We start from the raw sequence: 27,942 nt of genomic DNA on the forward strand, positions 1-27,942 counted from the left end.
TATTTGTCCATAAAGACTTAAAAACTTGTTCTCATGTGTTTCAGCGAATAGATCGGATAAAAAAATCCTTTGGAACCTCCTTATGAAGGACCATTTCCTGTTATTGATCGCAAGGACAAATATTTTACTATTAGCACAAAAGGAAAACATGTTAATGTATCCCTGGATCGCCTGAAACCAGCATATATTTTAGCTGAGGAAAATTCTCAGTTGATACAACCTGACTACAGTAATTTGCAGAGACCGGACTCAAATTCGGATGTGAATCAAAAACCTTCTCGCACAGGCAGAACTATACGTTTACCTGTTAGATTCAAGGACTGACTAAATTATTTTGATAGTGGTTAACACTGCAATACTAGTTACTACCTATTTCTCCATCTTTGTAACGTAACTTAGTTACTGGTGGGGGAGTAGTGTAGTGGCCCAGTTATTGCATGAGAAATAATTATTTTTTATTTCATATATTTGTTCATGTGTTTAATTATTTTATAAAATTAACTTTAATATTTTGTTAATATTCATATTTATATTTAAATTTCTTTATGTTGAATGGCAACTAGTTCTAGTTCTGATTCATGATTGCTAGGTTTTGGTTTCAAAACGTTGCTCGTAGCGTCGCATTTCGATAGCTGGAAAATAAAATGCAATAACTTAGCTATTTGTTTATAATTCATGCTGTTACTAGTCATAAATTAATTTTAAACATTAGTAGCCAAGGCTACAGCGTCACCCCTGATCAACTTCTTCACTACTGAAGACTTTGCACTTTTATTACAAATGCATACGACTTTTCCAGTTTATGGAATTTAACGAACTTTTACAGGTCCTTAGGGGATTGATAAACATGTAGTGGTAAAGGCCCTCGGGTCGAACACTACTTAACGAATAATGATCTCTGATCTCCCCGTTGAATCACTATTATAAATGTTCGTTTTACTTTTCAAACTGTTGCCACCAAATGTTAGAGTCTTGCATTATATTTGAAGAAATTAAATAATGAAAAATTAGAGTAGCTCCTAAACACTATACCATCTGGGGGGGCAAGATCTTTTTATTATAAATTAATTTTAATAGAAAAGTTATTTTAACATATGTGCGTTTAAGAAAAAAGAGCAGCGAAAATTTCCCAAAAACGCAAGCACATGAATTTTGGCAGCATAGTTTTGTCGAAAATTGCGCGATTTGGCAACGTTGAAACGTAAAGCTGATTCGCTGGTTGTGTTTGCGCCAATGAACAAATGTGTTATTTACTGTGTGCTTTTCTTTTTAAAAGTTCCGAGACTTCAATGGATATTGATGCTTGTGATGAAGAAGAACGCTTCAAAAGGCTTGCTGTGTATGTATTCACTTATATATATTTTTTTTCAAATACACAAAATATTGGTAAAAGTTTACAATTGGGTGCCCCTTGTTTTTTGGCGATTCTTTTTTTGATGCCAAGATCGGCACCAGGAAGGTACAATTTCTTGATGGTCGCTACACAAAACAAAAATAAGAAGTCAAAGAATTGTACAGACTCTGTGTCCATGAACACATTGATCTGTTTTCACTTAAAAAAAAATCCTAGAATTGCACAAACTAGGCATTGCGCACTGCCTTAAATTTGCCCATGTACACATCAATCTATTTTCATTTAAATAAAATCAGGAAGCTAAAACAGAGTTAAAACTATCATGGTAACCAGAAGTAAGGTTTCATCGCCAAAATTTAAAAAAGTTGTCGTGAAGCGAAGGGGCACTCAGTTCTACACTAGAGCGAAAATATTTATATTCGTGATCTGTTTGTATGTAGGAATTCAATATACAATTAAAGTAAAATGTTTGATATCCAAATGTAATCGAATATGTGTAGTTTCCTAAAAAAGTGCCAGAATATTTAAATGTGCGAAACTAAAAGTATAAAATGTTAGTTTCCTTGAATTATGCGTTTTCTTAGTCTTCATTTTACAATAAATCCAGATGTTAAGTATAAGTTCAAAAATAGGCTGACTATATTTTCGTCATGTCACATGTTATATTAAGTTGACCATTATTCTTCAGAACCGTATGTTTAGCTTAAAATGCTCGTTAAAAATGGGACAAAATGCCATAACGCACAAAATACCTTAGATGGAGCTCACACTGTAAATAAACTAGAAACTCTTAAATTTGTTATTAGTTTGCAAGTAGAAAAAGGGAATTTTTTAGTAAAATTTTTGGTGAATCTTCGGATTATGGTAACTTGGCGAAACTTTGGCGACCATCCCTGCTACAGCAACCTGCTAGTTTTTTTTTTTTTTTTGGATGCCATTTTGTTTTCACGAAGTAAAGCCATGTTTTATTTTATTTTTTTTTTTTACTCAAAATTTTTTCCAACAATCTGCTAGCCGAATTACGCTTATGCTAGAACTTTTATGGAACAAAAGTGCTTAATCATGACGAAGATTAGGTGCGAAATTGGGAGGAAGTGTAGAATCGCCCACTGCTTGCTGCGTTTTTAAGAATTGCATATACACGATATCTATGTACACATCAACCTATTATAACTTAAAAAAAATCCCAGAATTGCACAAAAATGGCATTGTGCACACTTTGGTATTGCGCACACAAAAATGACTTTATCCATGTACACATTGATCTATTTTCACTTAAAAAATAAAAATTAAAAAAAAAAAAAAAATTACAAAAATCCAATTCTTCTTACTCTTGTAAAAAGCACCAAACAAATAAGTGGGCGATTCTGCACTTTAGCAGCGAAATTGTTTCTAAGTGCTTATTAGCTAAAATCCTGTTTGGAATTTTCCGGAAAATGTCACATGACATGTCTCATGATCTCTCATTTCTCTGAGACAAAATAATCTGTGATTCGAACTGTGTACTTCTCAGATTATTGCTAAAATCCTAGCTAGTAACCTTTATCACCTTACCAAAATGTCACCAAACTACCTGTTACCATGTTCCAAAGATTAACCAAATTTTTGAAATGATCTTTCTGAAAATTTCTAAAATCATGTATTTAACAGCTTTTGACACTATAACATATTTTCTGAAGCAGGGCAGAATTTGAAAGGTGAAACCTCTTGGAAAACACACAAAGATGTCTTGTAGAATATAATACAGTATTATCAATTAATTACATAACTGCTTTTCTCTTACTTGAAGCAGAACTTTACTAATCTTGTGAGATATTTAGTCCAAGACAATTTAATTATAATATTGGGTACTTTTCCGTTTCGCCGGCGCAAATCTCGCCAAGCAGACTTTATTGGCAGCAACATACAGTATACACATAAAAAATTTAACCAATGTTAGTTTTAAGAATTTTTTATTTTGAAGGCATAAGCATTTTAGTATGGTTTAAAATTTTGTAAAAAACCAATAAATAAAGACAATAAATTTGTAAAAAGACATTAATTTAAGAATTTACTTTGCTTTCATCCTGATTCGCCGGTTCATATCACGTGACCCCAAGTGATCTTATCTCATGTAAACTACGCTACAAAAATATAATTCTCTCAGTAATTATCTACATTAATTTCAAGTTAAATCTTATGGAATACAAGTTCAAATGCAAGAATTATTTTAATTCGTACGAATAGCTTACTCAGAAATTATGTAAAACCGCAGTGCTTTACTTCGCTAGTGCATTCTCATTAGATTTGATGAATTTAACCCTTGATTTTCCTTTTCTATATCTTTGCGTTCAGGTGAGTGGTGTGATTGCATCGTAATTAATTACCGCGAATGGTCTTAGGGCAAAAAATTTAACTATCTTGTAAAAATTCTATGTAATTGTATGTCAGTATTGAAAGAAACAATCAATCTGATAAGAAATGGCTGCGACTTGTTTTGAAAATGAAGGGTAAAAGTTTGCCAGCAAAGATATTCCGTTTGGCATCAGTTGTACCATTATTGGCGACTTTATCGTTTGTGCCGGCAAAACGGAAAAGTACCTAATATTATTTTTCAAACTTAGGTATATTTATATTGTAATAGATGAGTAAGAATTAAGGATACAGTGGATATTTAGCTGAAATATGCTAATCAGCCTAAATGCTACTATTTATCCAGTAATGTTAAATATTTAGGAAGAGAAAAATTTCCACACTTTTTTTTAATAATTCAGGATCTTTATTGATTATTTATAATGGGGATATTTCCATTCTATTTTATTTCTTTCTTCCTGTTAAATAGTTTTAAAATTTGTTTTAATTAAAAATAAATAAAAGTTGTAGATTGATAGAAGCTTTCCGTAATGTGAAACAACCTTTCCATGAATACGTTTCTTCCCATAATGTTATGCAATTGCAACTTTAAAATATTAGATTATGTTAATTAAAATTTGGGTAAAATCCTATAAGAGCCCTTGGCGACAAACTGAGAGAGTGCAGAATCACCCACTGCTCTGCACGTTTCTCAAAATTGCCAACTTGAAAATAGCAAGTAAAAAAATTGGGGTAGAGTAGACTTTAAGGTACCCCTTGTATTATGGTGAAGTTGTTGTTTGATTTATCACCAAGTTGTTGTTTCATTTATGGTAGCCTGAGTAGTTGAATGTTATGGAAACCCTATTGTGACATAATCGGGTGCATGATTCTGGGAAATTTTGAATCATGGGATGTTTTGTAAGCGTTTTTGTGGTGTGTGTTGGTTTGATTCTTTAGACAGTAGAATGGCCGAATGTAGTAAGATTAATTTGAAGTTTCTGTACAATTTGGAGCAAAAGGGGAAAAGAGCTTTAATTGACTGGTGTGTAAATGTAGGTTTACTTAGTAGCCATTATAAGTGTTCTGTATGTAGGAAGGATATGCGTCTAGTCGAACGTAAAAATCGTTTAGATGGATTTGAATGGGTTTGTAGGAAGAAAAGTTCAGATGGTCACTATGTGAAGTGTTCGATCAGAAAGAGTACCTGGTTTGAAAAAAGTCATTTGAGTATGATTGATATTTTGATTTTTACGTGGCTCGGGGTGTACGAAGCGAACTCGAAAATCATGGTAAGTGAATATTTGCTTTTCGTAGTGCTTAAATATATAACATGTTTTTTCTTTTCTATGTTATTTTATTTTTTGGTTTAAAATGTATTTTATTGAGATTTTGCATTTTTTTCCCCTATATTGTAGAATTTGGTGCTCCTTTGACTTTTTAAGTGTAAATATATCAATGTGTACATGGACAAAGTAAAGGGAGTGTGCAATGCAAGTTTGTGCAATTCTGGGATTTTTTTTAAGTGAAAATAGGTCGATGTGTACATGGATAAAGTTAAAAGAGTGCACAATGCCATTTTTGTGAAATTCGGGGATTTTTTTTTTTTAAGTGAAAATAGATCGACGTGTACATGGATAAAGTTTGTGAAATAATGAAGTATTTATGACCTAAAGGGTATCAAAATTTACAAAAAAAAAAAAAAAAAAAAAAAAAAAAAAAGAAGAAGCTTAATATTGATTTGTTTGCCTTATTAAACATTTCTCTCAATGCAAGTTGTTTAAGTTGCTCCGTTTGTTGCGCTAATACATTCTCTTTAATTCTGTAGACAGGCATAATCCTTTGCTTAGTTACATTGTTGAAGTCCTGTAACTGCTGTTTCGAGAATTCCGATTAATTTGTCAATCAAAATTTTCTCGTTGTCAGTAACTTCTCTGTCACTTTCTTCACTATCAGTAGCGTATTTTCTGGATCTAGAACTATACTACAGATTTCGCCATTCATTAATTGATTGATGATTGAGAAGGATTGTCATCACAATGAAAACTTCTTTTATATCATCCTCATTTATTACAGCTTGTCCACATTTCTTTACAAAATCCGTTAATTGGAAAATTTCGCCTTTGTTTTGCTATATCCGAAAACCTTTAAAATTAGTGGCTATCATCATCAAATTTAGCTATCCTTCACTGTACATATTTGGCTATGCATCATGAGCTTGGCGACTAACGACAAGTTGTTCTGTTAAATTTTATCTTGTTTCTATCACGCACTGAGACAATTATGCCTGAATTATATTAGTTTTGTTATTTATCATACTTATGTCTATTTCTTTCACGTGCTTAAGGCTTATTAGAGTTCTGAATAAATAAATTCCCACATATATTTCAGCCTTATTGAAGGCCGGCGCTAGATATCTTACCGCCTGATGCAGTCTCTGTGGGTCCTAAATTCTCCGAGTCTCTGCAGCCATACGAGCCCTGGTGCTGGTTCTGGGTTTATGTGAATAACAAATCAATTATTCTTAATTCAAATAGCCATAAATTTAATCTTTGAGTCTATGAGTATCATCAACAAAATCTATTTTTATCACATGGAAAGAAATGTTTGGTAAATGTTTCCTCGTAAACATTTTTTTAGCACATTTAACTTAAATCTGTAATCATCGCCAAGCGTAATGTCAACATATAAGGTTACCATACACCTTTATTATTCAATTACTAACAAGAAAAATTGGGTACTTTTCCGTTTCGCCGGCGCAAATCTCGCCAAGCAGACTTTATTGGCGACAACAGACAGTATACACATAAAAAATATTAAAAAAATCTTAGTTCTAAGAATTCATTTTTTGAAGGCATAAACATTTTAATATCGCTTAAAACTTTATAAAAAGCCGATAAATAAAGACAATAAATTTGTAAAAAGACATTAATTTAAGAATTTACTATGCTTTCATGGTTCAAAATCCTAATTCGCCGGTTTATATCACGTGACCCTAAGCTATCTCATCTCACGTAAACTACTCTACAAAAATCTAATGCTCTCAGTAATTATCTACATTAATTTCAAGTTAAATCTTAATTTGGAACACAAGTTTAAATGCAAGAAATATTTCAATTCGTACGAATAGCTTACTTAGAAATTATGTAAAACTGCAGTGCTTTACTTCGCTAATGTATCCTTATTAGAATTGATGAATTTAACCCTTGACATTACCTTTTCTATATTTTCGGCTTCGGGTAAGAGCTGTGATTGCATCCTAATTGACTTAACTACTGAAAATGGCCTTAGACATAAAACTGAACTATCTGATAAAAATTCTATGTAATTATATGCCAGTATTGAAAAAAACAATCAATCTGATAAGAAAAAGCTGCGACTTGTTTTGAAAATGAGGCGTAAAAGGTTACCAGCGAGAATATTCCTTTTGGCATCGATTGTACCATTATTGGCGACTTTATCGCTTGCGCCGGCAAAACGGAAAAGTACCAAAAATTGTTTAGGCATCGCTACATGAGTCATTACTGAAGTTGTCATGTTTTGATAAACATGCGGTGATGAAAGGAAAGTATAATAAATAATGATTCCCAAGGTTGGCGTCAGATCAATGATGTATCTATGTGGAATGTTTCAGTTTGAGATGTGTACCATAAAGCGGATACGCAGGAATGAAACCAAGTTACTGATCCTGATCGTACATATTTATGCTAAAAGGTTTGTTTCTTCAATAACAATGTATTTCATTTAGTGTCAAAGTGAAATTAAGAATTGGCACACTCCAGATGTTTTATTATGCTCGGAGGGGGGTGGAATCAAATGTGCATGCGTAAAACCTAGGAGAAAAATGTTGTTGGTGGTTTTGAGGTCCGGATTTTAGATCATTTCGGATAATGGACGTCTGGATTTCAGACTTTGTACTGAATTTCTTATTTATTTTGATTAATATAGCAATTGGATTATATGGATGATCTTTAACTTTGTTAGAGATTTCTTGCTGGTAACTTTATGCTTTCTTGACTACTGTTATTATAATGACTTTTGAAATTGCTTGTTTTCATGAATGTGTTTGATTGATTTAGAAATTCTGAATTTTCATCCACAGAGAACCCGTTGGCGCCGTTGCTGTTTTACTCGCCAAGTTCACCTATGGTTGATGGGCGTTGGTTATGAGATATTAAAACACATGGAAGTAAGCCGCGTAAACATGATATTTAAAGAATATAATCAAAGTAATTAAAGAATAAGTAACATAAATTCACGTTAGCAGAGAAAACAATATATTAAGCATATGAAAGTGAAAATTCAAAATTAACTGGTTAAACACGATGCACGAAAATAAATTTATATTTAATTCAAGTTAGCACAGAAAACAATATGTAAAGCTTAATGGAAGTAGAAAAATCATGTAATATTGAGCTTTGTAATAATGACCCTTTTTCTTGGCAATTTCTTGGGAAAATTGAGATCTGTCTTTGAATATCTTTCAGTATTATAAAATTCCAAAATATTTATGTTTTTAACAGTGCAGTTTCTAAAGAAATTGTGAATTTACGATTAATATCTTCATTGCATAATTTTAAAGTACTTCCAAAACTACGATTGAAAATCCATTGTGATCGCATAAATGAAATGAATAGATATTCTCATTTAAATAGAAACTTAATTGCAACTGATTACATAAAAGTTTTTTTAGTAATAAATTATATTCTGCTCTGACTTATTTTTTTAAATTTTATGTATATGTTCATGTATTGCACGAAAAAACCAACATATTAACTTTACATTTGGCATATCGATTTTTATTAAGACTTGCTTTTTTGCATGTAACCAGGGTTCATAGCGGTCCTTATAAGTGCTTATAAGTCCTTATATTTGAAAATAAAATATAAAGGCCCTTATAGGTGCTTACTTTTTCTTTAAAGCCCTTATTTTTTTGTTTTTAGTGCTTATTTTTTGCTTTTAGTGCTTTTTTTTTTAATGAACGCGCTATTTTCCCCCTACCAAAGCCGAAACTAAATAAACAACTTTTCTTAATATTGAATGTCAGGTGGTGAATCATACTCCCGGAAATAGCTTTTCCCCCTTTCTCTGCATTAACATAACCTTTGGTGCGCACAAAGAGTACAGACAGGTGCCCGTCGTTATATTGGTCAAAGAATTGCGAAAGCAGTAGAAAATTTCGGTACATTCGGCATTCTTTTCCTCCCACCCAAATACTATACACGTTTAAATTTTTATCCAGATCTTAATAATTTGCATTCTCGTTCCGCTTGGTCAGTTCATATTTGTGTTTATTATGATCATTATGCTTATATTATGAGTATATGTATGAATGTTTATAATAACAGTTGCAGTAACTGCTGAAGTATAGTAAACTTCCAAAAATGGTTGTATTTTAACACAGCGTTTTAGGAATAATACTCGGAATGGCTTAAATAAAGGGAAAGTAATCGAATAGTCAAAATAATTTAATTTTTTTTGGCCAATACATTATATAGTGCGAAGATTGGGAGGTTCTCCCCTTTCTCCGCAAAATGTCAAATATTGAAACTGTTACAAGTTCGCTGGAAAACAAGCAACGGACTTTTTTTTTTTTTTTTTGTCACTTTCCAATCTGGATTGAATAGGACTAAAAGTTCTGCGGTCTACCAACCCAAGCGAAGAATGATTCTATTGCGGAAATTTAACGCCGTCTGTTGAAAATTAGAATGAAAAACACCCCAGTTACTCATATTTAGTTCTTTATTCTCCCAATTTCAGCAGCTGTTGATTCCGATTGCGTAATATCACGTAGGGAAGAATTATGGCACACGTATTGTGCAATAACGTTTGCGATATTTCGCAGAGATAATTAATTAATTAATTTTGATGTTCTGTTTGAGATTTGTTTATGAACACTTAAAAGAGTTTTACTGTGCTTGCTAAGCAGAATATTTTTCAGTTCCATTGGTTTATTTTTATATGATTCACATATCAAAATGTCAAAAGCATTTATTTAGCGGAAAAATCTAAAAAGTGGCTACAGTCAACCCCCCCCCTCCGCTCCTCTTTTTCAAGTTACGCTCAACTGTCCGAATATTCGCCAGTTTCCAAGTATGCGGCTTAGTTAAGCTTTTACTGTTAAAGGATGACTGCATGAAGCAAATTTCTGTCTTCTGATTTCAGAAATGTTCCTCTTTTTTACTTAAATTACTTTGCTTGCAATATCTGTTAAGAGAAAACTGATATACAATGAAAATTTAGAAAATATTCAGAATTTAGATTTAAATTATTTAAATATTAATATGAGTGGAAAAATAAATTGTATTTATTATTAGGTTCCAAGCAAATACAATAAATATGCCTTATTATTATTTATTTTCTCTATTTTGAACTGAAATTTCATCATTAAATCTTGTAATATAGTTTAGTTCTGCATAGTTTTTTTTTTTTTTTCTCATTGTAAACTAGTTCTGTAAATTGAACTGTTATTTAAAATTTAAAGGGAAAAAAAAAGTAATTATTTTCCATGGTTGAGGTAATGCTTATTCTCTCTTAATAAATACTGCATTTCTCATATTTTAAATTACAAGTCTAATTAAGGTTATGCAGTTGTGTATAATGTCATTAGACAGGTGCTTATTTTTTTCTTAAAATGTGCTTGAAAAGTGCTTATTTTTTTAACTAAAATCTGGCTATGAACCCTGTGTAACTCATAACGAGAACCAAGGAATATATCATTTTTTGTGCACTGCTTTGCAACTGATATACAGCTCATCAGCAGCTAAACAGTAAAGTGACTGAACTCTGGTAGTTTAGTTAGCCAAGCTAATGGGCAAGTTGTATGATTGTTTTCATGGTATTCCCAATATGTAACGTGGATTCAAACCAGTGTCCTTCAGAAAGACCTCCTTGAAGGCATCTTTTCTTTTAGGCAGATATCTCTCCCATGCTTTTCCATAATTTAAACAAACCCAAATGATGTATGCTGCTAAAAATTTTATTTAAAGTCCATATTTAATAACATTACAAAAATTGCAAATATGGTCCAAGTTAGATCATTTTTAAATGCATATATTTATTTTAATTACACTAATTGTATATATTTATTATATGAATATTTTAAATGTCCATTTTATCATTAATTATTATTAATATATTTATGGACAACATTTCTTTTTTGATTGTTCTGTCCAATGTATCCTTGATTTTAATTTCACATTTAAATTTTCACACCATAATTTTATAAGTCTTCTGAAATTTAGTCACAATTTCACTCAATTTAACCGCGTAGTTCACAAATGCAGCATAAAAACTATGTTAATATCAGTCACCAAGGATGTATGGATTAGGTTTTTCATGCATAACCATGAGTTTTTGAGTATCCATAAAACTATTCTGTCATTTTAGAGAATCAATAATACTTTTTATTTCAGTTTAATCATCTCTTTGTGTGTCACACCTGAAATCTTCTCAAATGTTATTGTTTTGTTTATTTCATGCTTATGACTGCATAAGAAGACTTAAGTGAAACAAATGTGTCACAAGCAGTGACACTGAGATGTTATTTCACATATAACTGAGAAGTACAGCACTAATTAGCACTGTAATTGTTAAAGAAAGTATCCTGGCTTGTAAAAAGCTTCGTTGCATGTAATGTGAACTTAATAACTTTATCATTTTAAAATTAAGAAGGGTTTGTGTGTACTTAATTCAATATACAAAGCATGTGAGAGCTAGCTGAAAAAGGCATGCTTTTGTGAATATTTTCTAGGGTAAATAGGCTCATGGAAAACCACGAAAATGTCACAAAATTCACAAAACACATACGAAAAAAATAACCTGCACAACCAGCTCGTTTTTCAGGATTTGAGCCGAGATTGAACTACCACTATTCAGCCTTCTTAACCACTCGTAGGACTAAATATGTAATATGTAATATCATGTAATCAAAAGTTAACTATGTGTTGTGTAACAGGATTGCTTTCTCAAGTATCGAGGTAGGAAATACTTAATCTATTCTTTTTTTTAAGTGTTTGGTCATGGTATTATTCATTACATGTACTTTCCATAATTCATATAGAATATTAATATTTTTACTACAAGTGTCTTTTTTAAATTTTTAAGTGTTTTGCTTGTTGATATTCTCAAAATTGTATCTGATAATTAGTATAATAGGTATAAATACAGTAGACATATATAATCGATCAGGAGTGGCTAAACTTTATGTCAGTGAGAACCACAACTGCATATTTACATCATAGGTGAAGTAGGTTTCAGACAGCAAGAAATGTCGATTCCAAACAATCATTCAGTGACAGTCTTAGTTCAATAAGAGCCATGTGCCTGTAATAAATTAATGAATGCATGACTTTTAATACATCCATTTTACATAAACAGTTTTTCAATGTTATTTTTATCAATTTACTTGTAAACAGTTTAAAGCATTTTATGTTGAAACAACTGCCTGTCTTTCATAGTATATTTGACAGTGCCAATAATTTTCAGTATTGAAATTCTATTCAGTAGCATTGTTAATAAAACTTTTGAAGAGTCATTTGCACTTGGATTCATTACACAAGTAGTGGTTTGCTAATTTTGATGACTTTGAGTATCCATAAAACTATTCTGTCATTTTAGAGAATCAATAATACTTTTTATTTCAGTTTAATCATCTCTTTGTGTGTCACACCTGAAATCTTCTCAAATGTTATTGTTGGAAAAGCATTAACAATATATTATCTGGTTAAAGTTTTAAGCCATAAATATTGTTTTTCTCATAATTTTAGATGACCATACCAATAATAAAAACATTACTTAATTAATTATTTAAAATGCATATTTTGGCAGGTGATGAAGTCAAAATATTTTATCGGTTGGAAACCTCATGATTCTGTGTGCTTAACGCTATGTTAACAGCCATGTTACCAATTATCATTAACCCCTCTCCCACCATATTTTCTTCCACAAACTAGCATCTGTCACCGAAAACTTCCTTTATTATATGAAAATATTTCTATCTATTTGTTAAAAGTTCATAAATAATAACGTGAAAATACAAAAAAATAATAATAAATAAGTGAAGAATAATTTAAATTGGCAAATGCAAACAATGACGGTGATAATTCAACAAAATGAATGTTAGAGGAATGGTTGCAACCTTCTTACAAGCGAATAGGTTGAATCTGCCGGATTACCAGGTTTGAACTATTATCGCCAAAGTTGGCGATGTTTACATTTGCCGGGTTCTTTGCGGAAGTGTTCCGAAATTCTAATTAGATGTAAACAAATTTCATTTAATAATAATTAAATGCCGTGTAAAGCTTCAAACTTATTTTTTTTTTAACTAATACTTAAAAGATCTAACATTGTGGTTCTCAACCTATTTTGCCCTATTCCACCCCTTTCACCATTGCTAGAAGATCATTCCCATCATGCCCTTCCTTTTCAGTACTTGAAAAATGCATATATATATTTATTTAGATTGCTTTTGAACTTACTTTATAAATTAAACCAAAAAAAGTACAGAAAATGTTGGTATATACCAGGATTCGAATAAAAATAGTTTTTTATATTTATAAACCACAGCTGCCAACTCTGCTTTTTCTTCTGGTCTCCTGGTAGATCACCAAATCTCGATAAACTTGTCTCAGTTGCAACAAACACGGCGAAAAGAATGACCGGGGTAAGAAACGTTTTTGTTATTATTTTGAAAGGAAAAATCAGTGACAAGATCTTACTTACCATTGTATCATTCATCAAGAAGCGCTTTGTGCTCGACATTTCCAGAAGAAATTTGCAAAGTTATGGAATTCATAATTATATTATTGTTAACCTCATTATTACTACAGCTTTTAATCATCGCCAGTTTAAAGAATTTTTAGTTGAAATGGAGAGCGAGTACTCAGATCTTCTGCTGAATAATAAAGTGCGTTGGTTATCAAGAGGAAATGTTTTGAAATGTTTTGCATCCTTATTAACAGAAGTTAAAGCATTACTCCTTGAAATGAGTGTTTATAATCCAGAACTAATGAATGATCAGTAGATCCAAAAATTTTATTTTATGGTAGACGTTACATCTCATCTAAATCAGCTTAATCAAAAAACTATAGGGAAGAGGTGTGTGTGTGTGTGTGTGATTATGGCAAAGCCTCGAGGGCTATCTGCCTAAGAGGAGGGATGCCTTCGTGGAGGAATTTCTAAGGGAAACTGGCTCGTTTTTAACACGTTACACATGGGGAAAACCACGAAAACGCCCATGCAGCCAGCCCGTTCGCGGGATTCGAACCTCCTATAGGGAAGAGGAAACACAATTTTTCTGATGTTGGAAGAAGTTATTTCATTTGAAAGCAAATTATCTCTTTCTGCTCAAGATTTTTGAAACAGAAACTTTGGTTCACTTTCCAAGCCTGTTGAAACATTCTCAAGAAAATAGATCTAATATTGACATTTGCCATTTCAAAACAACAGTTTTATGACAGAAGTTTTTCTCAGCAGGTTTCAGGAATTCTGAATCAGCAAAGCAACATTAGCCTTTGTTAAAAAACCTCTTAATACTAGTGCAACGGAATTGCATTTCTCTGTTTAATATTCACATTGGCAACTCTGAAATCAATTGCTGAATTTAAAAAAAAAAAAAAAAATTATGAAACTTGAAATTTGAACATTTTAAGTGCTGATGTAGAAACATTGGAGAAAAATAAATGTGTGCTTAGTTCACAGCACAAGTAATCTGGAGAAGGAAAACATGTGGAATAATATTATTCCCGACTCATGTAATCAGCTTAAAAAACTAACGTTTGATGTTTTTCTTATTCGAGTCTACATATTCATACGATCAATAATTTTCAAGCATGAACTTTTTGTCGAGTAAATAGAGAAGTCATCTTATTCATGAAAACTTGTAATAAGGCTTAAAATGAAAAACAACATACAAAATGCAAACTTTTCAAGAAGATGCAAGGCCATTGTTTACATTAGTGTTTTGTTAGTCATTATTGCGATTCAAGTTTTTCAATATATTGCAATTCTCTTTTATCAATAAAATAGTATCGTTATTAAGTATAATATCAAGTTTTATTCGACATATATATATAGTTTAACTAAGACTTAAAAACTGAAATATTGAGTTAATTTTAGGGAGTGTTGTGGAGCGAAAAAAGATGTAGTGTTGAGAAAGGTATAAGATGGTTTGGACATATGCAGAGAATGAATGGAAGAAGATACTTGAAAAGAGAATACAAGTATTAATAAATACAGTGCTGAACTGTTCATAATTGACTCTGTTGACTAATGAGTTTGCCTTCACTGGCCAAAGGGATATAAAACTGAACTGAGAGCAAATTGTGTGCCATCTCAAACCTTTTCTGCTGCATGTACTATGCCCTAAAAGGCTGAATTGCTATTATGCCCAACAGTGTTATGTTGTTATATGTAAAAATTTTAAACAATTATTTTTTTGTAACTGTTTCTGAAATTATTAACTTAGTGTTTTAAGTTCAGTTTCAGCAGTTTTCTTAGTGTTGATTAAAGAGTTACTGTTTATTACATTTGCTATTCCTTATTACTGCACTAAAGGCTATGATTCTGTATACATTAATTAGCAGCATGTTTAAATTCTTAGTTAAAGGTCTTCAATTTAGTTTCATAATTATTTATTGTATACCTTCTTCATATTCATCTTAAATTTCAGAAGAAATTTACTTCCCAGTTTAGTCCTTTGAAGCAACTTATATGTAAATATTGTATAGCATATTCTGTTATGTACTGACTATTGAAATGCATTTTTATTTCTTTTTTGCAGGACATTTTGCAGTTTGAAGTCTCTATGTACTACTGAGGTAAAAAAATTCTTTTATATCTAATCTGAAAATGAAATATTTTTTCATAGGCAATAAATTCAGTTCTTGACAACTGCATTCTAAATTAGAATTTTAAGCACATGTGAGAAAACAGGAAAGTGCTTTCCAGTATTTAATTTTAAAAAAAGTTGAATTTTTATTTTCAGAAATCATCTTAAATTTATTTAATAAAGATCATGGCAAATGATTCCAAAATTTTTGGTGCATGTTTTACTTGTCCCCAGAACTTTCTGAGTTGTCCTGCTGTGGATAATTTCTACATAACCACTGAATTTCTGTGATTCTGATTAATTCAGGCTCCTAAGAACTTGATGTTTGTGTCATTATTTGATTTTTAGGAAAGTGATTATTCTAAACCTCATGTTTATAAAAAAATTTACTGTAGTTTGAAAATATGAGTCTTGGATGATAATATCAGCGACTCTTTTAAATATAAGCTACAACTTGCTTAAAAGTATCTTATGCAGTTAATGCCACTAGATACCTTTCAACATAAAAAACATCTTCAGAATTATTTTTATTTCTTGCATTTGCTGCAAACATGAAAGAAAAGAAAAATCTTATAATTAAATTTTGTTGCTGTTAAACATTTCTGTAGTAGAAGATAAGCATGTTTAATTTATAATACTTTTTATGTATTGTTTGACATATTTAGAAGTATTAAATATGTATATGATGCACAATTTTGAAATCTACAAAATAAATTTTGTTGTATATAAAATTTAATTATAAATATTGAAGTAAAATAATAGACAATAACATTGCAAAATTAAAAATTTACTCTTACAAACACTTCAAAAAAGTGAGAATAAAATGCATTAAAAATTTAAGCAATATTTTTTATAATTTAAAAAAGTATCTCTTCATATAGTATTAATAAATACAGTACAAAGTTCGAAATCCGCACTAGCCGATTCCGGATTTGGGATATTTCCAAATCCTGTGGGGGGCTGTAAAGTAATGTTGCTTTCTTACATTAAATTCAAACAAATAAATTTGTAACAAGTTTTTATTTTTAAGCAATAATATAATCACCCTCGTTATCAGCAACCTTTTGCCATCTAGTATGCAGATTTCAATCCCAGATCAATAAAAATCAATTGGTTTTTGAGTAAAATACTCAAGATGGCATTTTGGACATCATCAAAATTTTGAAATTTTTTGTTACTAAGAAAATGTTGTAGGGATTGGAATAAATGGAAATCCGAGGGTGCGATATCGGGCGAATATGGTGGGTGAGGCAGTACCTCCCACCCCAATTCATTATGTTTTTCCAGTGTTCGTCTTGCACAGTCGTGTTGCAGAATGACGCCTTTTCTGTTGACAATCGCCGGATATTTTCCAATTAAAGATTGGTTCACTAGATCCAATTGTTCAGAATAAAGGTCTACATTAACAGTTTTTCCAGATTTCAGCAATTCAAAATGAACAATTCCACGAATACTCCACCAAATACCCAGAAGTGCCTTTTTGGGATGTAAACCCTTTGTAACCCCTATTAAAACTGCCTTTTGAGTTTTGGATTATCATATAGGACTTATTTTTCTGTCTCCACTAATCAAGCGATCAAAAAATGGTTCTGTATGGTGCCGTTGAAGCAATACATTGCGTGTGATGGATAGGTTGGCTTTGTTCTCTTCGGACAGATTATGGGGGACTCAAACACCTGCTTTGCTTATTTTTCCATTCTGCTTTAAATGTTTTTGGTCGACCAAGGTTGGTTAAGAGTGTTTGACAGTTCCTCGATTGTTTGACATTGATTTGCGTCCACTTCTGCCCTTAGCATGTTGTTGTCTATCGTTGTTGTCGACATGCGTAGAAACGACATTACTTTTTGGTCCCCCTAATAATAGATCATCAATTTAAATCTGGTAAGATGGCATGCAGAAATTATACAATTAAAATTATGAAATTGTAATTTATGAAATAAAGAACAATTATGATCTAAAGGGTATCAAAATTTACAAAAGAAAGCTTAATATTTGTTTACTTTATTAAACATTTCGTTCAATGCAAGTTGTTTAAGATGCTCCCACAAAAAATTCAAAAAGTTCCTTTTTCTTTTTTCTTGTGTCATATACAGTGGACTTTCCAATGCCATACTCCTCACATAATTTTAAGACGAATATGCCTGTATGCATTTTTTGCAGCAATTCCACATTTTGTTTAATGGACTTCTAAACATGGTTTCGCTTTGTAGATCCCTTTTGTAACTCCAGAATTGGAAACTCTTTTCGACATAATCGAAAGTTCAAGCTTAGTTTTTATAAAATTTCTGTAATAATAACAGTCTGCGAAAATTAATAAACTGGGTCAAATTAGAAGGTCAGGGAGCAGCGCAGTCTGCTACATTAATTTAAAATGCCTTAGAATCAGTAATGATAATTTTAGCCTAACTTAATAGTGTGTGTTATACGTTATTGGCTATGTATCACAAGATTGGCAACGAAACCCAAGTGGTTTCGCTAAATTTTGTCTTGCTCCTATAGCGTTCTGAATGAAGCCTGAATTGTAATAGTTTAGTTTTTTACTATACCTACGTTTATTTCCTGCACATGCTTCAAACTAATATGAGTCCTGAATAAATAAACTCCCACATATATACTTAAGGCTTTATCTAGGGCTGGCGCTTGAAACCGCCTGGTATCGCCTCTACAGGTCCTAAATTCTGCTGCAAAGCGCTTTTGTAAGTTCTAAATTTTAACCATGCCTAAACTTTGGATCCCAGTGCTTTCCCTAAATCATAAATACTTCTCATCCCTTAATTTTGACACTCGGTGCTTTCCCAAATTCCAAAAATTTCAACTTCCCTAAATTCTGCCGTCCAATACACACATATCTATAGTGCAGGACGGGTTTAAAAATTTTGCTTTTAATTTTTAGCCTATTATTATGTTTTTTTTTATATGTATGTATATAGGCATAAATAAATGCAACAAAATAAAGAACAAGGTTATAAAGTATTTCTCCCGCCTTCCTAGCATCCCTTCGTGGTATAGTGGTTCTGCATGCTGAGCCGGTATTGTCAGAGGTCCGTGGTTCGATTCCCAGCAAAGGCGTTGTTAATTTTTCATCTTGCCTGCTTCCAGAAAAAAATACCTAATGTCTCTAAAGTGGCGCCCGAACTAAAAGGGTGTTTCATGAGGATTCTCTGCGCCCAGGATTTGGCGATTGGGTCCCCTAAAAACCTCAGTCGCCCTTTCAAAAGGGGAGTATGTAAGGTATTTCTCGTGCCTTCCTAGCATCCCTTCATGGTGTAGTGGTTCTGCACGCTGAGCCGGTATTGTCAGAGGTCCGTGGTTCGATTCCCGGCGAAGGCTCTGTTAATTTTCATTTTGCCTGATTCCGGAAAAAAATACCTAATGTCTCTACCAGGTATAAAATATCAAAGAAAAAAATCTTAAATATACAATGTTCATTAATGTATGTATATGTATATAATATCAATATAAATGTTAGGTTCTGAAGCAATTAGAAAATTTTTAATTACACATACACACACATATATATATACATTTTATAAGCATATATAAAATAAAGCGATTTTTAAATTACTTATATGGTTTGTTGTGGTTTATTTAAATATAGCAAAGCACTCGATGGCTATCTGCCTAAGGGTAAGGATGCCTCTGTAGAGGACTTTCTAAGCAAAACTGGATCGTATATGCGTTATACATGGGGAAAACCACGTAAACGCCCATACAACATGAAAATGGATTGTCTGGTCCGCACTTCTTAAGCAGAAGTATCACCAGAGCCAATAGGCTAAGGAAATTTTCAATTTTGGAGCAAGAGCTCAAAGATCAAATAATGCCAATTAGAATTTTTGAAAGACCTAGTTAGAATTTTGAGGTCTTCTGACTAGGAGATGTGTTGGCCTCGCCAACGTCTTTATTGAAAAAATACATTACATAGCATGTTTTTATATTTACAAAACAAATTATTTTTTGAACATAAATTGAGTTATACAATGCAACATAGAATGATAGGAAGAACAAAGTAAAGAATCAATATTAAGTATTACAATAATTAAATGATTAATAACATGGCAAATAAAAGTACAAAGATATTACATGATACGATTGAATTTACAAGTACAGATCTAATTCATTGTGATATGAGTATTCCAATATAAGTACAATAATATTATATAATACAATCAATTTATAAGTACAGATCTGATTCATTATGGTATATGTATTCCATAAAACTTGATAACAAAGATCGTCCCTTGTCGTTCTTAATTAGTTGTTTTAGAGTTTCTAAAGTTATATTTTGTTTGAAAATTTCTCTACGTTTTGTTGATACACTGGAACAGTCTATAATCATATGAAGTGCATCTGCGGATTCACTACCACATTGACACTTGCATGTAGATTCCTTTAGTTTGAATCTGTTAATATAAATCGGAAAGGCTCCGTGATTAGTGATAACTTGATTTAAAAAAAATCACTGAAATGCCGTTTCTCCGAAACATTCGGTAGAAGTGTGAACGTATGTCGTCCTGTTTCTTCATCGTTCCATTGTCTTTGCCATAGATCGAGAGCTTTCATCTTTGTCGTCCTGATGCTATTACTCATAGGGATCTTGCAGTCTAGGTACGTGTTCGAGTAAATCCCTTGTTTGGCTAGCTCGTCGGCTTTTTCATTGCCGGCAGTGCCTTGGTGTCCTCTTATCCAATGAAGCTTTGCTTTTGTAAAAGCCAGTAATTTCTTTATGGCGATAATGTTCTGATTATAGATATTGTATTTATGGATAGACTTTAAAACAGCCTGGCTATCCGAATATATATGCGCAGGACTGGGGTGTGATTTTAACCATAGTAATGCCGACTTTAATGCTAAAGTTTCAGCTTGATATACTGTACTAGTCTTATCCAGTTTAAACATAAATTGATCGTGACAAACTCCATTCATGAAGGAACAGAAGCCAGCTCCAGTGCCGTCTTCACTTTTTGAACCGTCCGTATAAATTTCTAAACCTTTATTGATTGGAGGCTTGTTGTCCCATCCGAAGACTTGAATATGAGCTGGATGAGAATGCCATTTAGGTACTGGGAATTCAATCTGATCCCGTGAAAGTTCTAAGTCCTCATATTTAAAGTCAGTCCATCCTCGTTTGGTACGTTGGATGATGCTTTCCATGTCCAATTTAAGATCAAGCGGCATAATTCCAGCAATCACTTGAAGAACTGCAGTAGGGGCAGTCTTATAGCTTTTGGTCATTGCAAGAAGTGCTATGCGTTGTATAGAGTTTGTTTTGTTTCGCATTTTTACCGTAGGTGGGTACCACCAGGCAGGACATGCGTATACTATGGTACGCTCTATTGCACGTTTATAAAGTTCTTTCAGAACTGGTTTGGGCATCCCAAGTAATCTAAGAAGATTGTTCATTATTTTACAAACTTTAGATTTAATATAATCTAGATGAGGTAGCCAGGTAAGGCATTCATCTATGACTATTCCAAGATATTGAATGGATTTTTGTTGCTTAATGGTATGATCGTTCATCTTTATTGTCGGTGCTGAATAGGCTGCACCACGCTTTTTGATTGCTATAAACATAGACTTTGACTTTTCGGGAGAGAATTGAAGTTTGCACTTGAGTGCCCATTCTGATAGTTTTTGAAGCGCCAACTTTGCCTTGGTTTGAATTTGCATATGCATAGATCCTGTTACTAGGAGTGAAACGTCGTCCGCATAAGCTTGGATGTGGATTCCATCTTCAAATTCGAGTTTTAAAGCTATATTCATTACTATATTCCAGAATAGTGGTCCAGAGTTGGATCCTTGTACACATCCTTTTTCTTGTTTTATGGAGTATTGAACATTATTTATTTCATAGATTATATGTCTATTATCCAATAAACTTTCAATAACTTTATAAATATTTAGAGGACATCCCAGATTGCGGAGTTCCTGTAGTAGGAACGGCCACCAAATATTGTTGAATGCACTCTTGATATCCAAAGAGATAACATTGGTGTAATTATTATTACGTCGGTTTGCTTCTATTTGTGAGACTATGTCCTTGATGGCATCTGCTGAGCATTTTCCCGCCGTGAAGCCATATTGTTGTTCACTTAATTTGGAATTCGATACTAAGAAATAAGTCAATCTGTTAGTGATTAATTTATCATAGACTTTACTCCATGCGTTAAGCAAGCAAATAGGGCGGTAAGCATCAGGAAGCTCACCATTTTTTCCTTCTTTTGAGAATAATACTAATTTCGCTGTCTTCCAGCAGTTAGGAAATATTCCTCGACGGAAGAGTTCATTAAGTAACGCTACTTGTAATTGTGGGTTAGCATAGAAAACTTCAGCTATAATTTTTTTAGGTATATTGTCCATTCCAGGTGCTTTGCCTGGATTGAGGGATTTGATAGCATTTTCCACTTCTGGAATCGTAAACGGAACATCGTTTATTGAATTATATGGATTCCTTAAGTTGTTACGAATTGTCGTATGAAACTCAGTGTCTTCGCTGATTATATCTTTAGGAAAGTGGTAATCCATTAGGAAACGTATAGTTTCTTCTATTGTGGAAGTCTTGGTTTTATCTGGTTTGAGTAACGCTTTTAATTGTAGAGGGGATTGCATAGTCCCCTTAGCAATGTCATAGTGTACCCCGAAGGGTGAACTAGGACTTAGACGCTCCAGATATCTTTTCCAGGTTGTTCTTTTGGCTTGCATAAGCTTTCTTTTATAGAGAGCAAGGTCTTTTTCATAGACTTGCTTATAGTGTGCCCTTAGTTCGTCATCATGAATACATTTGTGATAACGCTTTCTCAAAGCGAGGATTCTTTTTCGTAATATTGAGAGTTCCGGGGTCCACCAAGGGACACCTTTGTGTTGAGTTTTAACATATTTTCCCTTGGCGTGGGTTGCCAAGTCACAGTATTCCTGTATTTTCTGAGTCCACTTAATTATAAGTTGATTAAGATCAACTGTATCTTTAGGCAAGTAAGATTCCATTGAACCAAAAAAGTGACCAATTTTTGCCTTCAGTAAGAGCCAATCCATTTGTGTAAGTTTATATTTGACTCTTTGAGTTGAGCTAGAATGTTGATACGTAATTTCAAAAGAGATATAACAATGATCACTTAAAGTGATACAGTCCATAACTTTCCAATTATGAATGAAAAACGTGGAAGAGATTGATCTGGAAGCTGTAATATCAATCCAGCTCTTTCCCCTTGTGCAGTTGTAGGTAGGGGGACCATCCAGATCGTTTTCAACAGCCAGTCTATGCATTGTTAAGAATTCTCTAAGTGTGCGTTTTCTGGGATCCTTGAAGGGGGAGCCCCAGAGCACACTTTTCGCGTTTAAGTCGCCAAGGAGAAGAAGATCATGTTGATCGTCAAAGTAACGTTCAGCTAAGTTTAACAGAGTAGTTAAATCTGTTAAGTCCGTTATAGGTTGAGTATAACAGTTAAAAATGGTTATTGTCCTATGTTCAATCTTTAATGTAATAACATTTAAAGTAGAAGAAGCGTAAGTATTCAGAACCGTAAGTCGTGGGTTAACCACCACTGTGGCTGTTTTGGGGTGGTCATTTGGAGAAAAAATGTTTGAGTCGGAAAGCCAGACGGCTTGTCATTGATACAGTATGGTTCTTGAATAAAAATCAAGTCGTATTCAAAGATACAAGTCTTTAGTTGTGCTGTTGCGACATGTGATCTCGCTAAATTAATTTGCAACGCTTTTATATTTTGAATAAGTTCTCTAGCCATAATTGATTTTTCTTCGAAGATCTTCAATTTCTAGCTGTCTGTTAGGACAGTCTTTTGAGAAACTTGAGTGCTGCTCGTCAAGGTGCTTATCACTATTCGCATTTCTTTCTGCACAATGAATACATCTTTGGTAGTTATTGTCACAATTTTTGTGGGAATGTCCCACTTCTCCACAATGTCCACATGCCTCTTCTGTTTGGCATTGTTTAGAAATATGTCGGTATTGGCAGCATTTAAAACACTGCGTTGGTCTGATGTATTCTCTTAAATTGAAACGTTCCCAATTAACGCACAGTTTGCGTAACTTAGTAAGTGTTTGAAAACCTCCGGTGAGGTTTCACAAACCCAATGATTTCCGTTCTTATGCTTGATAGGAAATTTAACCTGTAGGCCATCACCATCGATGCCTTCGTTTTGGGCTAAAATGGCTTCCTTAAGTTCTTCCTTAGTCAAGTCCCTTGGAATATCATATATTATAATTTTAGGAAGCCTACGTGTAGGACGAACAATTTGTAGGTCCTTTTTAAGTTCTGGTACAGTATTTATTTCATTTTCTAGCGTCTCTATGTCTTCCGCTTTATTGGTCTCTATTAAGAGACCACCTTTTGCCTCATTTTTAAGTCTTTTCACTCCAATGTGGAGCTTTGTGGGATCAATAGTTTTTAAGAGCTTCTTTCTGATGTTGTCTGGTTTATCCCCTTCATTTGTGGGGTATAAAATAGTGACATGTTGTTTATCTGGTTTTCTCCATGTTTTGGATCGGTCACGAGCTGGACGTTTAAGTACGTCCGCATAAGAGTCTTTAATGTTTGGCGTTTGATGAATTTGTCCTTCCATGTGTGCCATCTCGACACACTGTTCAGTTAGAAGGTTGAACATCAATTGAAATTGATGTCGAATATCAGCGGCTACTGCCTTGTTTATGCCAGAAGCTTTATTTGTCAATATTGTCTCTAAGGTGGCAATATATGCCTGTCCTTCTTTGAGAATGTCTTTAGAACTCATTTTGATGTAGGTAGAGTTATTCAACGCTTAACTAAATAAGATGCACTGGGTCTGTAGACCGACCTGGTACCCTGGGGTTCACACCAAGTCAGTAAGTAGTAGGCACTTTTGCTCAGGCTTTCGACCCTCCTTGGAGAGGGAGCCCCCCGACCTTGCCAAGGTACCCGAGCACTGGGAAAGCACGAATGAACAGGTGAAACAAATATTCAAAATTATATCAATTTTGCACATTAATATCGCATTTCAATCGCATACAAATCGTATTTCTAATCGCTTTCCCCGGGGAGCGTAAACGCCCATACAGCCATTCCGTTCACTGGAATGCGAACTCCGGACCGAACTATCACTGTTTAGCGGCTTTACCACTCAGACGCTAATGAACCTTCTCCTCACATATACATGCATATATATATTATAATATTTACATGTAGAACATATGTTATGGCGAAATACCGAAATCTGGAGAATGTCGACTTTCACCGGTGAATGTTGAACATATAAGAATATATTTCTTCTCCGTAATTCAGTCACGAAAAAAAGCACTTGAGACTTAAAATAAGAACTTAAAACACACAGTACATTGAAAATGAGAAAGGAAAATAATAGAAGTTAAAAACTTACTTAATTATACAGTGCGTTCTAAATGAGAAAATAAAATAATAGTAATAAAAAGCTTACTAAATTATGTGACTCAAATCTTATTTATTGCAACAACTTAAACTATTATGACTTCTTATGAACTCTCTTTTCGACCTACACCAGAGCATATCTGTGATTGTCGACATAACACCGGTGAGGGTCCGAATGTACAAGAATGTAATGCAATATTCGATCTTTCACCGATGTATGTGGTAAATGTTGTCATTCTCCGGTGAAAGTCGATATTCTCCAATTTCGGTGTTTCACGGTAACATATACGTACACATTAAATTATTAAATTATATTTGCATGTCGATAAATTATATTTACAGGTTGATCATTGATAAAAAATTATAAAATATTGTACGGAATTACTTCGCTTCCTAGATTTTTCGTAAGCTTCATCATATTTCTAAAACAGAATCTAAGTGGTGATCCCATTTGCAAGCTGTTTATATATCTTATTTTTTCTGCACTGAATTATATTTAGAGAATTATTTCACATGATTATAGCTGAAAATGCAGTTTTACAAATGAAGAATTTAAAGGCAAGAAGAGAATTAGGTCCTTTTCTAATTATTCTTGAAGCATTTAAATTAAGAAAAACAAATGGCAGATTAATAGAGATCACTGAAATAAAGTGCTCACAGAGGACAGATTAATATGCAAATAAATTTTAGTTTTCATTAAGTAAAACAGAATTCATCTGGCTTCTGTGAGAAAGGAATCAATCCAAGAAACTATTTTTCTATTTTCGCAATCATAATTTTTTAAAAAAATATTCAAAGAATTCATATTCAAACATTGCAGTCTATTATAATCAGTAATAATTACCTAAAATGCAATTTTAATCAATATTAATTCTCATTTTCTCTTTGATAACCCCTCTTTAGAGTTAAATAGCAGTCACAGCATTTTTCGGCTACATTTTCCTTTATAATATGCTTACGTTTTCATTTACAACTTTTAATACTCTGGGAAAATTTCAGTATGAGAACCCAGAAAATTATTCTTAGTGATGCTAAGATTATTGATCATTGTCATGCCGCTGTGCTTCAAAAGAAATCCTATTGTTTAAAGGTTCATATCCTTAACCTTCCGACGTTCATATCCTGGCCTTAACATTACATTCATATCCTGACCTAAAAATAAAAGCTGCGAGTCAGAATTAAAGGGGTTGCTCATAGGCAACCTTAGTTAAAAAGAAGTTAGAGGAAATGTTAATCAATGCATAATATTATCTTTTGAATTAAACACTAACACACTATTTGATCAAGTTCAAATAGAAAACAGATATTCGGCATTTGATTTGAAAACAGATTAGACTTGCAAACAGATATTCGGCATTTGTAAAGAAAATAAGGATGAATCAATATGAGTTTGTTTTCTGATTGCAAAACCATCTTAAGATACTATCGGATTTAATCTTTAAATTATTCCAATAATATTCAGAATAGTGGGGAGCCACTATTCTTAACTAAAATTCACTAACGCAAATCCTATTTTGGGTTGAAATGATTTTCATTAATTACGTTTTAGAATCTATTAGGTTATTTTTTTATAATACGCCGAGAGGTATTTTTGAAAATGAGCAATGCCTTTTGCCAGGACTCGAACCTGAACCTCTCGAATACGCGCCTAGTGTGCTAACCGTCATACCACAAAGGCATACTGGAAGGAGAGAGAAAATACATTATCCCTTTTAAAGGGCAAATGGAAATTAGGAAACCCGATCGTTAAATCCTGGTTGTGAAGAATCATCGTTCACAACATTTTAGTTCGAGCGCCACTGTAGAGTCATTAGGTTATTTTAAAGGAGCTGTGAAAAATGTGCAAAGGAGTCGCCGGAACTTGAACCTGCACCTCTCGAATACGCGCCGAGTGTGCTACGGTTACACCACGAAGGCATGCAGAAAGGAGGGAGAAAATACCTTATAACGTTAATGAAAAAATACTAAAAATATCTAAAAAGTTAATTTTTTAATTACCTCAGTTTTTGTACTGATAAATGATAAACTATTATAATATGAAAGAACAAAAGGAATAAAATTAATTATTTACTGATATTTGAGAACTCACTTTTTTACTTCCTTGTACGAAGTAAGTTGTAAATAATGAGACAGACAGTGAACGAAGTAAGTTGTAAGTAAATCAAACGAAGTAAGTTGTACTTTTGTAAGAAGTATCGCAGCCATGAAAATTTTCGGGTATCATATTTCAATGAAAATACCCATATATTAACTGCTATCAGATACAATGAACGATGTTTTTGCATGACATCTGTAGGTAAGAACAGAATAAAGGACTCTTTTTCCCAAAACGGTTTGCAAAAAGGATTTAAAATGGATTCAGGACAGATTTTTTTGTGATGTCTAGATGTACGTATGTAAGTATGTAGCTCGCATAAATCAAAAACGAGTAGACTCAAAACGTTGAAATTTTGTATATGATATAACATGTAGTTGTGCACCTACCTTTTTGGTTGGATTCGGCTGCACCAAAAGTGTATAAATAAGCAAATATACCCACTTTGTAACTCAGCTGCGTGAGCTCAGTTTTTTTTAAAAATAATTTTTATATATTGGTAAATTGTGCATGTTTTGCTTTAAAAATGATTGAATTATGTTGTTCTTATCTCCCAGTTAAAGTTCTTATGCCTTTAGTTAATCTGCATGCAATAGTTGTAGAATTATTAGCTATTTAAAAGTTTTTTAAGTGCGGCTAAGCCTAATTTTTTTTTTATTATAGCTGCCATATTTGTTTGCATTTGAAACTTAGCGAAATAGTGAATTCAGCTTCTGCACTTTTAGTGTCTTTTTGCCAAGTGGGACCCAAAGTAAAAGTTTTGTGCACCGAAAAATCTGCCTTCTTGTCGCTGGCATAACTACTTGTTTTTGCGTAGAAACAATAATTTTAATTGTAAAAATTGTTTTTTTTAATTGTTTTAATTGTATTTGGTGTTTCAAGTCTCTATATTTTGCAATTTTTAATAAAGCTATTTTGAGGTTTTATGTATTTTTGTCTTGTCGCAAAGTGAGAAT

The 27,942-nt window shown here is 32.8% G+C and overlaps 1 protein-coding gene and 2 long non-coding RNA genes across 3 annotated transcripts in view; 2 read left to right on the forward strand and 1 right to left on the reverse strand.

Annotated features, from left to right (window-relative positions):
* The first annotated feature begins 1,274 nt into the window (after positions 1-1,274).
* LOC146997009 (cullin-5-like) overlaps positions 1,275-27,942 on the forward strand; it is a 197,686-nt gene continuing 171,018 nt past the window's right edge. Inside the window, exon 1 of the mRNA XM_085816432.1 lies at positions 1,275-1,339. Within this exon, the coding sequence (XP_085672558.1) occupies positions 1,290-1,339 (50 nt within the window). The 5' untranslated portion in view covers positions 1,275-1,289. The remainder of the gene's footprint in view (positions 1,340-27,942) is intronic.
* LOC146997010 (uncharacterized) overlaps positions 10,649-27,942 on the reverse strand; it is a 94,411-nt gene continuing 77,117 nt past the window's right edge. Inside the window, exon 3 of the long non-coding RNA XR_015041061.1 lies at positions 10,649-12,010. This is a non-coding gene — a long non-coding RNA (uncharacterized LOC146997010). The remainder of the gene's footprint in view (positions 12,011-27,942) is intronic.
* On the forward strand, positions 12,811-27,912 carry LOC146997011 (uncharacterized). Its single transcript, XR_015041063.1, has 3 exons — positions 12,811-13,349; positions 15,468-15,504; positions 27,650-27,912. It is a non-coding gene; the product is annotated as an uncharacterized LOC146997011 (long non-coding RNA).

Source organism: Stegodyphus dumicola, chromosome 5, assembly GCF_044657685.1.
Source record: "Stegodyphus dumicola isolate Sdum_Otavi_A_Nest chromosome 5, ASM4465768v1".
NCBI classification, from domain to species: Eukaryota; Metazoa; Arthropoda; class Arachnida; order Araneae; family Eresidae; genus Stegodyphus; species Stegodyphus dumicola.